The following is a 16,950-nucleotide window of genomic DNA, read 5'->3' as shown; positions in this document are numbered from 1 at the left end:
AATGCGACACTGTAGTGTAATTAGTGTTATGTACCATACATACAACAGTGGAAAGGATGTGGAAAAACTTGTCTGGGCAGTTTTATACCACGGAAGATGCACCTGTCATGCTTAAGTAGGACATTTGGGTTTATAATTCAATTACATTTTATTATAGTGCCAAAACACAACAAGTTGTCTCAAGACACCTGTCATTGTCCCACATTTTAACCTGCTACTATCAGACTCAATTTATCTTAACTGGTTACAGTTATTTCAGCTGCTGTTTTACTTAAATAAAGAGGTGATTATGATTCAAAATAAATCTTTAAAAAAACAATTTGACACCTTATCTATTGATAAGGTGTAACCATGTGTCTTCCATTGGAAATGCATTGGGGCAAGATGTAAACAAACCCTTTCTTTACATCTAGCATGCATCAATGTTGTATGCTAGATGCGAAGGTGTGAGTCAGGCCTCAGAGTTATGGGGCCTGAGGCTGTGACCTACAGTAAGCGCTATACACGACACAGGATTATTATTTCATGTCAAAACATTCAAGTATCAGAAGATTATGTAACCCAGGTAAAGTAATGTGACACTCTGCATGTTTAACCCATTCTGACCGGGCACCCATTTTGGTGTTGGCATCATGTTATGCTTTAGCTATTGAAAAATAGCAGATCTACAAGCTCATATCGCGCCACCGAGTGGCGCGATACGAGCTTGTAGGTCTGCTATTTTTGAAAAATTCGAAGAACGACTGACATTTTTAGAATCTGATCTCAGGTCAGAATGGGTTAATCAGACCAGTGTGTGTCCAGTGGAAACCTCGTATGAATCTGATCTCAGGTCAGAATGGGTTATTAACTAAAGTTCACCACATGTCCAAAGTCATTCAGGAAAAGACATAGGCCTAACCTATGACCCAACGCATACTGAACTGGAGCTCCTTGATATTAAAACTTTTGAGAATCACTGGTCTAAAGAATGATACCTCCCTAACTGACACGGTCACCACAGAGTTCATTTATCTGAAACTCGGAGTGCACAAATGTACACTCTCAGAGTTAAATGAACACTCTGCAGGCCTGCACAGTCAGGACTCTAGGGCTCAGAACGGAGCAGCCAGAGACCCATGCTGTAATAGTACTTCATTTTGAGTACTCGCCAATACCAAGTACCGATGCGGGGATGTTGTTTTTGTTGTGCAACCACTTATTCCCCTCATAGTGTAATGGATGGTAATGAGCGATGTTTTTGGTTCACCGTTTTAGTCAGGCCACAGTAATCAATTGAATGTTTTGGTATCGGGTCAGAGTATCTGGACCTTTTCCGATACCGAATACGAGTACATGGGTAGGGTATCGTGCCCGATACGATAGGAACAACTCTACCACTATGAGCACACAGTAGGGCACATGGAGAGTAGCGATGTGGAAAGGAGAGATCTTGTGGAGATCTTGGAGCGGAGACAGATACAGTACAAAAAACATAATATAGAAAGGCATCAGATACAGGAATAACAGGGATAGGCAGGAGTGGAGAGACTGAGCACCAGATAAACATAACACTCAAGTATACGCAGAAGAACTGAGAAAACACAACAAAGAGACCAGAGGCATAGTGAGAAGGGGAAGAGAGGTGGGACAGAGAGAAGGGGCTATGTAACCTGAACCTATGTCCCATTTCTTTCTTTTAACAATGCACCTTATTTACAGTATATTTGACCCGTGTGTTTGTATGTTTGTGTACATACGCACTACGCACGTGTATGTATGTGTACATACCAGTACATACTTACGTGTCTGTGTGCAGACAGCTGCAACACCTAAAGTGGCCAGTAGAGCGCGCACATGCACGCACGGGTCAACCTGAGCTGTGACAATAACATTGAATCAAATGCATCTAAATGACATGCCCAACAATGCATACATGTCTTGTTTGTGATCAGAGATGACATTTAGAAGAATGGAAGAATTCTTTTTACACTGATGGAAACTCTCTGGACATTTTTTAATATATCGGTAGTCTAAAAACCCATCTTTTCTCTCGGCACTACGTTTCCTCCTAGTTTTATTGAAACCATTGTTATGTTCACATGTGCACGCATGTCCGGCCTGTGATTTTAAAATACTGTACTGTAATTTTTATTTTTCTCTTTCTTCCTGATGATTTATAGCTATGCACATTTTAATGTTTTCTTATTGCTATGTTTTTTTATATGACTTTGATGTAATCTTGTTATAATATAAAGTGAGACCCCTTGGGGTGATTTTGTACTATAAATAAAGAAATCAGACCAGTCTGAAGCGAGTGGTGCAACAGCACCCCCTATTGGTAATCTAAACATCGGGACATGAGTTAGGACACAGGGACATTGCTGTTCCTTGGAGTGGTTGCAAGACTCTTTTATTGCTTTTGTTTTTTCTTAATAAAGTTGGTTCCTTCTTTATCATTATGTAAAGCAACTTTCGGAAATCTGAGCCATAATTATCATCATTATTACTACACAACAACAAACAAACAAATTTAAAGGGAAAATAATAATAATAATTTAAAGGCAAAGGCACACTATTCAAATTGACATTCACTAAATATGCCAATTTAGTACATTATTCTAACAATTTGTTTAAAACACCACACACACACACACACACACACACACACACACACTCACACTCACACTCACACTCACACTCACACTCACACTCACACTCACACTCACACTCACACTCACACTCACACTCACACTCACACTCACACTCACACTCACACTCACACACACACACACACACACACACACACACACACACACACACACACACACACACACACGGTAACTAAAAATGAAGAACTTCACAGTGTGATTGGTTTAAAAGCGATATTAAAGTCAACACAGCCGCGTTCTATCTAAACCAAAGCTCCAGGACCGAAAAGACAGAGCCATGGCATTCGCGGGGATGTCATCACTCAATGTGCTTTTTCAGCTTGAGGAGGCGCCCATGTTCCTCTGAAGAGGTTCCAAGACAACATCAGCATTTTTCTGCTCACTCTCTACACTGTACAGGTTGTTCTCCTGAATATAGTGAACCACAAGGTCCGGCAGCAGGTACCTGACACTCTGCCTTCGTCGCAGCGCTCTGCGCACGTGAGTGGCGGAGATTTCGTTCGTCACCCATTCCCGGACGACGTGGATGTTCTTGCGATGTTTCCACAACAGGTCTGATTGCTGGATGAACTTCTGAGCGTCGTTGCCGTGGCGTGTGATGCAGACGATGCCATGGCCCCCGATCTCAGCAATGTCCTCCTGCTTCCACAGATTGGGAACCCCAAAGGACTCCAAGACATCGGCCCCACACAGCAGCATCAGACGAGGACTGTCTGAGGAGCGTGGAGAAAAAGGAGATAGTTTTGAGCGAGGTTACTGTAATCCTGCTGTTATCCGACAGCAGTGAGGGCTATCGAACAAGCCACTGCAACTGGAAGGATTTCAACTGTTATGAAACATGGCAGATTTGGCACAGTATACACTTTTGCTATCGTTGAGTGTGCTGTGCTCACTTAGAATATCCCACATATTTACTAGAGAATCCAAACAGAGCAGATTTCATTCATTCTTCCGTGAAGCATGTTGTGAGACAAAGCTGGCTGGGAAGCCAGAGGGCCAACAAAATGTATGTCAACTTACTGGGCCTGATTCTTCAACGCGTTTACGCTGATATAATGACGTGAAGCTAGCGGAAAGGCATTTACGTGGATTTCCCACATTAATTTGGAATTCATGGAAATGGCCGTGAACTTGACGCTCACGTAGGTTGGTCGGAAACTCCGTAAAATCCCACGGGACCTCTTTAGGTGGCGGACGAATTTACGGATATATTCAGAAGGCTTTAGTCTTCATGCTGAATCAATAAATAGTTCCCAAATCGCAGATAAAATATGTAGGCATGTGTCCCGACCCTAACATTGTTCAGCACATAAAAAAATGATATATAAAAGCCGAGTGCACTTGCACTTGTATGCCTATCCTATGCATGCATTCTAGAGTCAAGTCCCATAAGGAAACTGCCCCTGCAAGCGACACCTTTTTATTTATTTATTAGGATATTTCTATAGCATGCGCGATTGCGCTGCTCACTTGACAGCCTTCTCTAGGCTACTCGCAGTGCGTTGTGAGCTTGTAGATCGGCTCCTTAGAGTATATACTCTAAGATCGGCTCCCGTGGACTCGCGCTGCATGTTAAAAAACAAACTCACAATTATAATAAGAACATAGGCCTACACTTATCTGCATTCTGCACTGTACGAATCCAACGTTGTTTAGTGTGTGTTAGTGTTGTTTAGTGAGTCAGTTCTCTGACTGTCGGTGTGTGTGTGTGTGTGTGTGTGTGTGTGTGTGTGTGGGGGGGGCGGACAGCAGCATGCGGCCGCTAAACCGAGTCCAATCTGGGTGAAATTTACATTGGAAAATTAATATAACGGCGCGGTGAGCCCGGCAAGGACAGAACACGGCCTGGCCCGACTGTTATATGGTCTATCTATGGCATTCTATGGTTCACAGACTGACAGACATGCCGGTCTGACAGACAGACAGCAGTCACGACGAGGGCTTTAAATCCACAGCGTGCAATTTGGCCAGTCAGTTTTAAGCCAGCTCACCTTAATTAATTATAATATGGGCAACGTTGTAGCTGTGTAGGCTATATGCTGTAGGCTACTACATTGATCTCATCATGAGTTTGCCGTGTCCCGCGAATCATTTTAATATGACGACATCATGAAATTAATTTACATCTGATACATCGGATATCTATTTTACTTCTGCAGGCGAGTGTTGTTTCTTTTTTTATAACCCTCAGGTGCATTCATCAGTAGCCTATAAGGGCTTATCATTGCCGAGTTGTAATATAGCATTTGGTCGTGTGGTGAACAGTACAAATTAATATCATGTATTGATATTGATCACATGCATGGATGCCACACACAGAATAGTTTAACTCACTGGATAAACTCACTGGATTATAATTTCTTAAATTCTTCAGACAAGAGGATCCCAATTATTCACTTATGAATGTATATGCTTGTACTGTTCTTTATCGCGCAAGCCATGCCCCCCTCCCTCTCTCCCCTCTCTCCCCTCTCTCGCTCTCTCTCTCTCTCTCTCTCTCTCTCTCTCTCTCTCTCTCTCTCTCTCTCTCAAAAGACGACTTTTGCATTGACATATATCCGATATTTTAAATATCGGATAGCCTATATTTTACCTCTGACTGCAAAGGTGTGAGTGCAGCACCCGCCTTGGTCCCGAACTTAATTAAATAAATTATAATGATATTGCTTCAGCAGCGGAGCACGCACCGTTGTGGACATTTTAATAGAGTGCGGGCTATATTCATGCATTGACCGCGGCTGTGAAGCCGCATAGTCTGCGGCTGCAAAGCCTTTTTTCTTTTTTTGACAGACCAAACTGCTGTCTGCTGAGTCATGCTTGAAGCCTTTTATGGTGCGATATGGGGCGTGGATCAATGCAAATGAGGTTGTCGGGTTCTTTTCCGATCACTTTGCACCCACTGCATTCAGTATGACATACACCTGCGATACGCCAGCGCACCTGTGGTACACACCGCTCTCTGAATAACACGTCATCTCAACGTAGCTTGATCGGACGGATAAATACGATATCTGTTTCCGCCACAGTGTAACGGTGGCGTATTTCTTTTTAATGAATCAGGCCCACTGTGTGTACTGTACATATTTGAACAGGATGCTCTATATGAATGCCAAAATGTAACAAGAATGTACATAAAGTAGTATGTCATGTGTAATTGTGTATGTTCCTCCTTCCTCCAGCTGCAAGTTATGAGCCTCCGGAGGTAAAGGAGAAAATAAATCTTCATGTATGTAAACTACGTCCAATGTCTGGCAGTAGCTGAGTGTTAGTAAACCACAGTGTCCTCCCGAAAATGTACTAATTTTTTTAAAGACTAATTGAATGGAAGTGCCGGTAGTATCAGTCTTTTCCTTTGACTATAACTAGCTAACAAGAAAGGATGAGACAAGCACTTTATAAGATGACTTGTGTGTGTCAATATTTGAAGTGACTAGTCAAAGTCGTGTTACTTACTGTACACATACACTGGTTATTACTGTGGGGTCCAGGGGGTCCCAAGCCAAGTTACATTACCACTGAGGATTTTACAGTGTAGAGTGGGGTCCCAGAGATAAAACAATGCAACTAATGAGGGTCCATGGCCTAATATGGATATCAAAAAGTGTGCGTTTTTAAATGAAAAAGGTTGAGAATCCCTATTTGCATCTAATATTTTGTCCAGTGTTCATCTTCAGCACATGGAGACTAATTCATAGCAAATCTGATGAACATGGAGGGCAGCACACAAATAAATTGAGTTCAGTACAAAAATGCAGCAAACGATAGCAATATGTCTTACCTCTCATTTTACGATGAGGTGGATCCTGAAGAGAATCCTCTTCCATACGTCGCTTCTTTGAACAGATGACAGTGTCCACCTCATCATTGTTCTGGCCGGCTTCTACCAGCTGTCCATAGTGATACCTAAGCGAGTACAGACATCAGTTGACTCAGGTGGGGAAGACAATTGACAAATAAATAATCCTATCTGTTCACTTTATGATTACCGTTTCATCATCATTACAGAAATAGTTAACGAATGACTTTATGCTATACTAATACATATTATGCATGTGTATACGGAAATGAATAGAGCATGCCTTTTTTTCATGTTCAGTTTCACTGGCACAGGGGCCAGCCTACAAAGTCGGCCTCAAGACTGCCTCGAAAAGGAGACCAATACCTACCTAAACTCCAAGGTAAAATATAACTTTTAAACAAAATAAACTAAGCAGCAGATTGAGGGAAATGTGGCTAGCGGTAAGCACTGCGGTAAAACAGAGTACAGGCGAGTACAAGAATGCACTTTTCTTTTTACAGAGACTGGGGGTGTCTTTTGTATGTTCAGTCGATTGTTCTACAATCTGTAAATTAATCGTTTAAGTTACAACCTGGCATTATCCTGGTATCAGTCTTGCCCAACAAGCACAGTCTTTTTGAGTCCACAGGGTTTAAGAGCTGACAACCTTCACCCATTACTCACCGTACTACTTTGGCTGTCTCCATCCACTCAAGCTGTAAGGCCTCCCATGAGTCTACTCTGATCCAGTCAGAGTCGTCTGTCGCCAGTCGGACCATCTCCACACGGTGGCAGGCTTCAATCAGGCCCTTCTTCTTATAACCATCACCCACTGGAGAAATGAGGCCTCTCACCACCCTGTACTGGCCTAACATGACAAAAGTGGCATGAATTACTTTCCCCGATTAATCAAATAAGAAGCATGGGGTGTGTGGGGCAGTTGGAGGGATGTTATGTTGAAAAATGTGAAAAGAATGAGATGCTTTATTCTAACAAAAGTCTGTGTCCATTTGACTCCACCTGTGTCTTCCAGATAGTCTCTTGCCAGTTCAAACATCCTCAGGTGCATGTTGGTTATCGGGTTGAAGGAGCCGCAGGCCAGCAAGACCACTTTGGTGCGGTCCCGGGACTCCATTCCTCATGTTGAGTCTAGGGCTGACACCATTATGAAATTTAATAATTGCGTTGTTGAAAAACAATTAGCCTTTTAGGCTACATAAACATGTCTTGCACAGGGCAAATATTACAAATTGAACGGGTGACGCACCTAGTCAGAGCGCGGTGGTCATATGAAGATTGATCAAATATGACAAATGAAATTTTTAATGACTTTATACTTTAAAAGAAAAACATTAATAGTGGAAATAGACAATCTACAAGCTCAATGTATTTTGGAAAATGTTTGATTATGTAATAAATAATCAGGCCTACCTGAATCTAATCTAATTTCTCATTTCTATACAACAGCTTGTGTTATATGAAGGATGTCATCAGTCTAGTCGACTCTAGTGAGTAGTCTACTAACTGTTAATCTCTCAAGAACAGATTCTGTGCTGTGCTACCGAATCTGTCAGCAAGGCCATTCAGAATGTGTATACACTGTTGATAGTGGGAATGAAAACACCATAGATAAAAAGAGTAATAAAAGGATAGAGGCCGAAGTAATAATAATAGTAAACAAATATGTTTTTAAAATATGCTTTGCCCCACTGCCAGTTGGAATAGTACAACTTTGATTGATTTAATAATTAATCAGTCAAAAATAAATGTAAACAGCACGTGGTACAGTCAGACATTAAGGCAAAAATAATTACACAAATTAATCAACAAAGAACCATAGACTGTGCAAAGAACACAATAATAATACACCTCATCTGAATCTATCTGAATTCATTAACAGATCTGGTTGTACTGACTGACAGCTTAGTTTCTAGCAAGACTTGATCGACAATAAATCAACAGCTGTTAGCTCATAGCTCTGTTCCATAGCTCTAACGCGTTTAATTCTAAATGCAACATAAAGATCATTAGAGCTATAGATCAGAGCTAGCTCTCGTCCAGACTTTTTAAGTATATGAACCAGAGCTGCAGCTGTTGAGCAATCTTCTGTCAATAAACTATAATTCGTATTGTTGCTTTGCGGAGAAGTACAACAACCTTGTGCAAGTCTACGCTTGTCATAATTACTTTTTGATAATAAAAATGGACAAAACAACTTACCTATCCAACAGAAGACATTTATTTTCGTGAAGAAATAACATCAGCAAATATTACCCAAACTCAAGAACACAACAGAATGAAACAATTTGCTTCCTCTTTCCGGGTATCGTCCATAGACTGTAAGGAAAATGAAAGAGGAATGTGCACGGGGGCGTGGCCCGGTCTCCTGCGGGAGGTTTGCACATGCTCAGTGCGCAAACAGACAGCCGTTGCTCCAGACTGTATGATGAAAGCGTTTTGGACAGTCTGGCAACGCGAGACTAGATGGGTAGTGGCCTTTCCCTAAAGCCGCACCCCAGTGACCCACAATACAAGAGCTATGTTCACAACAATCCATCCCTGAACGAAACGAAAGGCTCAGACAGGCTGGAAATTTCGCAACCATGTTTACGAGTAATTGTTGCCATATTATATAGCTCTATGGTAATTTATAGTTGGTAGTTGTTCTGAGTATTGATCAGGGCAGAGCACAGGCATCATCATCACAAAGCTGTTTGTTTACCACCAAGAGACTCTTGACGTCTTGAGGCAGGTGAGGATGTCATGCGTTTTGATGCTATAGTTAATAATCAGTTTGTTAACTCTCACTAGCGCAAGCTAGTGAGATTCCACCAAACTATCCAGTTTGTCACTTTGACATTGATGTGAAAGCTCCAAAACATGATCATATCTATTACGAGCTGATTAGCTAGTCAGCTAGCTAAGCTAACAGTTTTCTATCAGTTTTCTGATTAATTGAAAATGGTGGACCCTGTTGTAAACAAGTCTCAGTGCTTTATCAATATCATGGTCCGTCCACAAACAGCTTTTCGTTTGAAATGTACCCATTCTGAATACCTATACACAGTGCATACGCATTCTACACTGAAATAAAAATGTCAATTAATCAAATTACAGTAGCTGAACTGAGTCAACTCTGTTAGTGCCATGTCATTATTCAAACGACAGTTTAGCTGAACGGATTGTGTCATGATAATGAAACTAAATGTGAGCCATGTTATATCCATTTCTGTTTTGCTTGTGTTGTGGTTACAGTTTCAAACCTGTAAAGGTACCTGCAGAGCAAAGCTCCTTAGTTGAAAGGAGGATGGCGTCTCGAGGGAAATCAGAAACTGGGAAACTGAGGCAAAATATGGAAGAGCAACTTGACAGACTGATGCAACAGCTTCAGGACCTGGAAGAGTGCAGGTTTGTATAAACGAGCATGTTCTTTTGTCTTGTTTGTAGTGAGCGAGGCAGCAGCAATGCAGCATTTGTTTACAGCTGAATGTTCCCAGTGGTGTGAAAAACGTTTCACATCCATTTATTTTACTGGAGTATTTACAATCTCAGAGACAAATAATATGCTTTTACTCCACTACAATTATTTGAAAACTTTAGTTACTTTGTAGACTATTATTTCAAAACATGCAACTTCAGCCCTATATACATTTCGGCCATTTGAAAATAGCCGATCTACAAGCTCACAATCATGCGTCTTGTAGATCTGCTATTTTCACAATATTTGTTATACATTTGAAACTTTTACTCAAGTAAAATGATTGAGTACTTTTTCCCACCACTGCAATCTCTCAGAGAGGATCTGGATGAGGAGGAGTATGAGGAGACCAAAAGGGAAACCCTGGAGCAGTTGAGTGAATTTAACGACTCTCTGAAGAAGATCATGACAGGAGACATGACACTTGTAGATGAGCTCAGTGGGATGCAACTGGTATGTATTTTGGATACAGAATGTGTTTTTATAATAATAATAATTATTATATATTTAAGCTTTGTTAACTTTTTATTGAAAAGTTCCTTTCTTCTAATGGCATTTTCTTTATGTCAACTGTAGTGTAAAGGTCTTTTCAGACGGGGAGCGACTGACACAGCTAGTAATTCATTTTCAATGAGAGGCGTACGTTTATTTTGGAGACGCAGAGAAGTTGGGGGACGACGACACACTCGTTTCTTGCACATGCCCGCGAGTCGCGACTGACTAGACCTGAATTGTGTATTTTTTTTAACGCAGTGTGAGTTGTGGCCTTCATGAGCAGACCTGTCGTTGATCCAGGCGACAATGACAGCGTCACACACACTGCCCGTCTGAAAAGGCCTTAATGATCTAGTTTCCCGATGGGGATCAGTAAAGTCCCATCTTATCTTCTTAACTAAACCACAAGTCCACCGTCCTAACATGAGTGTAAAGTTGCTGTCTGCTCTTTCACCAGGCAATTCAAGCCGCAATCAGCCAAGCATTCAAAACCCCAGAGGTGATCCGTCTCTTTGCTAAGAAGCAGCCAGGACAGCTGAGAACCAGACTAGCGGAGGTTTGTGTTTTGAGCTATGTTTAATTTATACATACACCGTGGCCAAATTATACACATCAATATGGGAGTCCTTGACATGAATACCAGTTGATCTAACCTAATGTAGTTGAACGTTACGTAGCCTGACGGTGTGACATTGTGTGCAGATGGACCGTGATGTGATAGTGGGGAAGCTGTCGCGGGATGTGCACACACAGCAGAAGTTGGAAATCCTCACAGCACTAAGAAAACTGGGCGAGAAGGTCAGATATACCCTGATAGTAGGGCTGTGCGATATGACTTCAAAACAATATCAGGATTATTTCAAACCGTAATTGACAAGATTTCGATTAATGATTATTTCATTTTTTTATAAAACAAAACAAAATGTGAAACTAGGTCATTTACGAGCCCACTATGCATTGGAATGCGTTGTGAGTGCGGTTAATCAGACTAGAAAAAAAATCTATTCAACATTTTTTGTGTTGATTAATTGATATAATAAATAAATATATACCCGGTATATATATTTAGGATTAAGTCAGCTATTGGTTTCGATATATTTTTGGTTAATTGCTCAACCCTACTGACAACACAGTGCATGATGCATTTGATCCCCCAGCCTGGAACAAATACGCTGTTGCTGATTAAGTGGCTTGTGATCATGACTGTGACTGATGTATTTGAGTCATTCTGCTGTTATTATTAAATGACTGCTGTTTGTCCGCCAAAAATCACCCGCCATTTACACAATTATACCAGCCATATTATATTATAAGTAGTATAATCATACCAGCATGTGGGTGGTGGTACTGTAACTTTATACCCTAATCACAGTGAAATTAGGTCTAACATTACACAGTATTTGTGTGTGTATGTATATATATATATATATATATATATATATATATATATATATACACATGAATTCACCAGTTGGGAGGGCGTAGTCATAGTGCATGTGGAGGAACTTGTTATACGACTCGTACACGTCGTACAGGCTCCCTGACCAACCTGTGGGAGTCGCTAATGCAGCGACAGAGACCACCCTCCCTGCCCGACGTCCCACCCAACAGAACCAAATGTGTGTGTGTGTGGCCAAGCAGGAGGCACCACAGAGGATTCAAACCGGCAGGAACTTTACACCTGCGCCATCCTAGTGCCCTAACATGGCTTTATACATTTCATATTGTATATCATTGTTGTTGTGGCAGAAACCACCCATCTTCATATTTTCACATTTTGTGTTTTTCCATAAATTAACACCCTACTTGATCATACTACAGCGTCACAAACGGTATCAAAAGTAGTTGATCTGCAAGCTCGAAACACAGCGCTAAGTTTGAATTTGAATCCTGAAAAGTAATGTTTTGGACATGAGGTTTCCAGTTCCACTTGACACGACATTCTTCTTATAACCTTTACTTTCTGTTATAGCTCACAACAGAAGATGAGGTATTTCTAACGGAGAATGCAACGGCCACTCTCAACCAGTTTGAAAAAGTCACTGCAGACCTAGGTGAGAATAAAGAAATGGAGATTTAATTGATTTAAGATTCTCAGTGGTATACAGTATGAATTTCATGTCTGTTTTGTTGTATCCTTGTTTTTCAGGATCAGAAGACAAAATCATGGCTTTAGCAAGCTCTGGGGTGAAAACAAAGGCATGACCATGTGTGTTTTTATTAATTCTAAGTGGTTTATAATGACAAAAGTGCCAATCGACCTTTTGATTTTATAACCAATCATTGCACTCTCAACAGTAATGGTAGGCCCTAACTATTTAACAGTATTGTTTTATACCCCTAAACCTTTTTTTAATGTATTTTATTTTTCCACTTTATTGTAAATTGTGTGTGTTATAGGTACTAAAGTTTGATCTGATACACTCAGCTTTTGCAACATATCCAGCAATTGATACAAGCACTTTATGGGAAATATTTGGCTTGTGCTGTTTGTTATTGAAATGCTGCATTTATCATCTTAAAAGGCTTTCATTTCTTGATTGTGGTGTCTTTAATTGATCTTTTTTTTTGGTCGTTCTCATGACTGCTGCAAACCTCATGACTGATGCAAATCATCAGTTTTATTTTCTGGACGATCATCTGCTGTCAACACTCATGGATAATGAAACTGTAACTTCAGTAGTGCATTATTATATTTGTAGCCTTTAAGCAATTGTGGTTTACAATGTTTTGAGATGTATTCTGACTTGATATCTTGCCTCAGTTGCCTGAGTTCAGTAGTTCTTTGTATTCAATTGTGAGTACTATTTACATTTTAGTCATTGTATCATTTTTGTATTACTGGCAAGGGACATAATATATAAAAAAATGATTCTACCTTTCCGTTTGGGAGATGTGATTTATATTCCTGAGTTTAACAGATAATCCTACACCAGACCAACAGGTGTCGCAAACAAATGAATCAGTTCAACGCCAATCAGACTGTTCAGTTCAGACAAATTGAAACACCTGTTGGTCCTGATCGGCAGGTGTAGGACCTTCTGAAGGCATTTCATTTCATTGGTTCTCCCACCCTTCCAAAGTGAATACCTGTTCACCTATCTTGCTTCAGTTTGGGGTCAATAAAAAACCACCAGCAGAGGTCACTAAAGCTTCAAGTTTCACACTTAATCATACTATAATGCAGTGATACTCAACCTCAGGCCCGCGGGCCACATCAGGCCCGCGGGACCATAAAAAAAATCTGGAAAATGAAATAAAAATAAATAAATCTGAATGAAGTTATCTTTAATTACATTATTATAAGTAATACTATTAGAGTTGTACTATTACTCGAACGAAGGGGGGGGGGAGATGCAATGCAAATGAAAGACATATACTGTGTATCCCTATTCCCTGACATAATTTTATAGCTAAACGGACAGAATTCTATTTTATTTGAATGATGAAACCCAGCTGCCATTAATAGTTGGAAATGGAAGTGGAAATTGCGGAAATTGCAATTGCGGAAATGGAAATTGCGGAAATGGTAATTGCGGAAATTGTAATTGCGGAAATTGCGGAAATGGTGGAAATGGAAATTATGGAAATTGAGGAAATTGCGGAAATGGTAATTGGCATTGCGGAAATTGCTCTTCACTTATAGCTATCTATTTTCAGGTAGATTGTTTTATTTTACTCAGTCAGCCATATCACAGAGAGAAGTTATCAAGTATCATTAATGTCGTAATTTTATCTACTGGCCCCTGGCCCCTTGCCATTTTTGTAATGTGGCCCACAGGTAAATCTATTTGAGTATCCCTGCTATAATTCATCGAATATCTGAATGTCACTGACAGAGCATTATCTCCTCATTAACTGCACGAATCACTCCCACTTTTCAAACATCATTTTCATGTCATGGACCACTAATATTCTATATATATATATATATATATATATATTTGCTGTTCATATATTCAGAACGGGTAAGGACTAGTCTAAATAATTGAGTGAAACACACATAAATAATTAGTTATATTTTCTTCAACCTCCACGGATAAAGACAGAAACCAAGAAATAACTTATACCCCATCTTGTCATCCTTTATTTTGTTTATGAGCAAGCATCAACTTAACCACAATTTGCCTTTCAATTGGTAGAAAAGTGAGAGCAGCCCCAACAAGCAAAGGAAGCATCTGACAACTCTGAAAACATCACCTTAACCCTTCTGAGCAAAGATTTGAACGAAAAATAAAACATGGTTTTGAGTGGCGTGGATTTGTGAAACGGACAATCAAGAGAATCAGTAGTGAGCCCCCTTCTTCGCCCCAGTCTCACAACTCTACATGGAACATACACACAATGTGGTTCATGCAAAGTAAAAACATTTTTAATGTTACTATTACGGCTGCATTTCAATTCATTAGGCAGTGTGTGGACATTCAATTCAATGCAGAGAAAAATACAGTATATCTTGGGGGTTGACCGGAAAGTACATGATTTGGAAAACTTCAGATGCCAATGCTATAATTCTGAGCAGTGTCAGAGCCAATAATGTGCTCTTGACAGTGATAATGCAGTTCTGTTGTACCTTTTGCAGAAGTTAGTTGAAATGTTGACATTGGAATATTTTTGACATGATGACATTGTGAGAACTTTGGGGGGAACAGGCTTAAAACTGGGTTCTTGTGAATTTCATGCTGCCCTCAAAAAACTTCCGTCAGCAATTCAGGCAATAGTACACTGTCGAAAACGACCTTCCTCTATACACAAATAGGTAAATTTATACCCACTATGCTGCCTAAAGCAATTCGGTAATGTACATCTTTTAAGAGGTGGAATCCGTCAATATGATTTAGTACAATATAGAAGATACAATATGGATCTATTTTTTCTACACATCAACATGGACACATGACACCTATGTAAAACTTCTTCACTTTTAATAAAACTAGCAGTGGACTATTGTTACGATAAAATGAAAGAAAATCACATCCCCCAGCTCTGTAAGAAATCTAGCATTAAATAGTTACAAAATAAGAAAACAAAACAAAACAAAAAACGTTGCCACAACTTAAAGAGCGTAAATTAGTACTTGTTTTATATGTTAGTTGTGTTAATTCCGCTGTGATTGGCAAAAGGCACTCCCAACTCGGCCGGCTCAAACCTGGCCCCATGTTTTGTAGGCCCAAGTCATCATGAAAGGGGAGATTGTTCACCACATTTCCACCATTGACCAAAAACAATAAATTAATTGGACATGAAAAAATCTAGTCACTCCAGACATAAGGTTTGCTTGAAACATCAAAGATGACCTGGAGACGGTGTCTAAAAACGTCCTTTGACGAAACTTGCGAAGAATTAATATGCTATTTCCCCCCTCGTATTATAATTGAGCCATCTGATTGTAATTCTCAGAAAATATATTTGCATGCAAAGTATGAGATTCTCGATGCCATCTGTTCTAATTATTTTCAAACTGACAATGCCACACTTTCTGCTACCTTCATTGAACTAAAATGCCCCCAAACCTAGTCACATAAAGCAGGTTGTTAAATGGATATATTTATTTTGGAATCCCAGAAAAATTATTAGGTGTAAAGCCCAATTTGTGCTTTGGCAAAAACAAGTGTTGTGAAACATGTCGCTCAATAAAAGTGACGCATTTTCAACAAAACAAAAAAAGTGTTGATACGACACTTTCTTCGGCTGAAAACGTAATTTTCCTTGAGTTACAGGTCACCCAACACTTTGTGCTTAAGCATAAATTAGCCAAAATTTTCAAATTGTGCCTGTTAGGCAAAAAATACACTACAGTAATGAATAACAGCCATGTCTAAGAGGAGATATAGAGATTAACATTGGACACATCTTCCCAATTAATTGTATAAGTTTTATACTAATACCGGAAGGAAAACAAGTTTACCAAATGTAAACAAATATCTTAGAACAACTCTACAGTACAGTTCCATGTACAATAAAATCTAGTGGTCTACGGCAAAAAAATATTTCATTTTAAGATTCAAACCATAACAAAATAAGATTCATTTTTAAAGAGGTTTCCTATCATAACTAGTGCACTCCTCCCTTCAGTTATAACTGAACTCCATGAGAAAAGGAGTCACAAGAACAGCCAGTAATTACATTGTGATACGAAGCTGCTTTAAAAATGCATCTAAAATATTATCTTGGGTTAAATAGCTGTGCCAAAAAAAAAAAAAAAAACCTTTAAAAATATTTTTTTGCAATGAAGCAATCTGAGATGTCTTTGCATTTCATCTCTCCTACCCCTAATACTTAATTTATGCTCTGTCACACTCTGGTGTCTTGTGCCGAATATGGCAAACCTACAAGCTCACAACGTGTCGCATTCCCGACACGTGGTGAGCTTGTAGATCGGCTATTTCCAACACTCGACTCCAACGTGCGACAAAGTATAAATCGGTCCAAAAACGACACCAGCAGCTGCACAATTCAACCAAGCTTCACTAAAAGCTTGTCTGTCCATATTGATCTGCTCTTTCAGTAGTTTGTAGAGATTCATTTATTTTCCTACACAGCAAAAT

The 16,950-nt window shown here is 39.8% G+C and overlaps 3 protein-coding genes across 9 annotated transcripts in view; 1 reads left to right on the top strand and 2 right to left on the bottom strand.

Moving 5' to 3' along the window:
- Positions 1 to 2,366: 2,366 nt before the first annotated feature.
- LOC308316208 (nicotinamide/nicotinic acid mononucleotide adenylyltransferase 1-like) lies at positions 2,367 to 8,761 on the bottom strand. Of its 2 annotated transcripts, none has more exons than XM_080764672.1 (5): positions 8,650 to 8,761; positions 7,450 to 7,584; positions 7,114 to 7,297; positions 6,430 to 6,554; positions 2,367 to 3,364 (listed from the first exon to the last, which is right to left on the bottom strand). In XM_080764672.1, exons 2-5 carry the CDS (start codon positions 7,562 to 7,564, stop codon positions 2,967 to 2,969), a joined length of 822 nt encoding a protein of 273 aa, XP_080620798.1. In that variant the 5' UTR covers positions 7,565 to 7,584; positions 8,650 to 8,761; the 3' UTR covers positions 2,367 to 2,966. The 2 variants fall into 2 exon arrangements, with proteins under 2 accessions (XP_080620798.1, XP_080620799.1); XM_080764673.1 differs by lacking the exon at positions 8,650 to 8,761 and adding an exon at positions 7,861 to 8,052.
- A 159-nt stretch (positions 8,762 to 8,920) lies between these two features.
- lzic (leucine zipper and CTNNBIP1 domain containing) lies at positions 8,921 to 13,284 on the top strand. Of its 3 annotated transcripts, none has more exons than XM_080764675.1 (7): positions 8,921 to 9,177; positions 9,685 to 9,837; positions 10,225 to 10,360; positions 10,860 to 10,958; positions 11,105 to 11,200; positions 12,375 to 12,456; positions 12,552 to 13,284. In XM_080764675.1, exons 2-7 carry the CDS (start codon positions 9,737 to 9,739, stop codon positions 12,605 to 12,607), a joined length of 570 nt encoding a protein of 189 aa, XP_080620801.1. In that variant the 5' UTR covers positions 8,921 to 9,177; positions 9,685 to 9,736; the 3' UTR covers positions 12,608 to 13,284. The 3 variants fall into 3 exon arrangements, with proteins under 3 accessions (XP_080620801.1, XP_080620802.1, XP_080620800.1); XM_080764676.1 differs by having other exon boundaries at positions 8,921 to 9,181; positions 9,701 to 9,837; XM_080764674.1 differs by having other exon boundaries at positions 8,921 to 9,181.
- A 1,178-nt stretch (positions 13,285 to 14,462) lies between these two features.
- Positions 14,463 to 16,950, bottom strand: part of clstn1 (calsyntenin 1) — a 51,167-nt gene continuing 48,679 nt past the window's right edge. For all 4 annotated transcript variants that reach the window (XM_080764475.1, XM_080764477.1, XM_080764476.1 and 1 more), the window contains one exon: positions 14,463 to 16,950. This exon is cut by the window's right edge and continues 1,900 nt beyond it. The gene's annotated coding sequence lies outside the window, so the exon portion shown is untranslated.

The sequence above is a fragment of the Protomyctophum bolini genome, assembly GCF_963924005.1.
Source record: "Protomyctophum bolini genome assembly, chromosome: 5".
Classification (NCBI taxonomy): domain Eukaryota; kingdom Metazoa; phylum Chordata; class Actinopteri; order Myctophiformes; family Myctophidae; genus Protomyctophum; species Protomyctophum bolini.
Note: the sequence above shows the minus strand (reverse complement) of the source record. Positions and strands in the feature narration are given on the sequence as shown.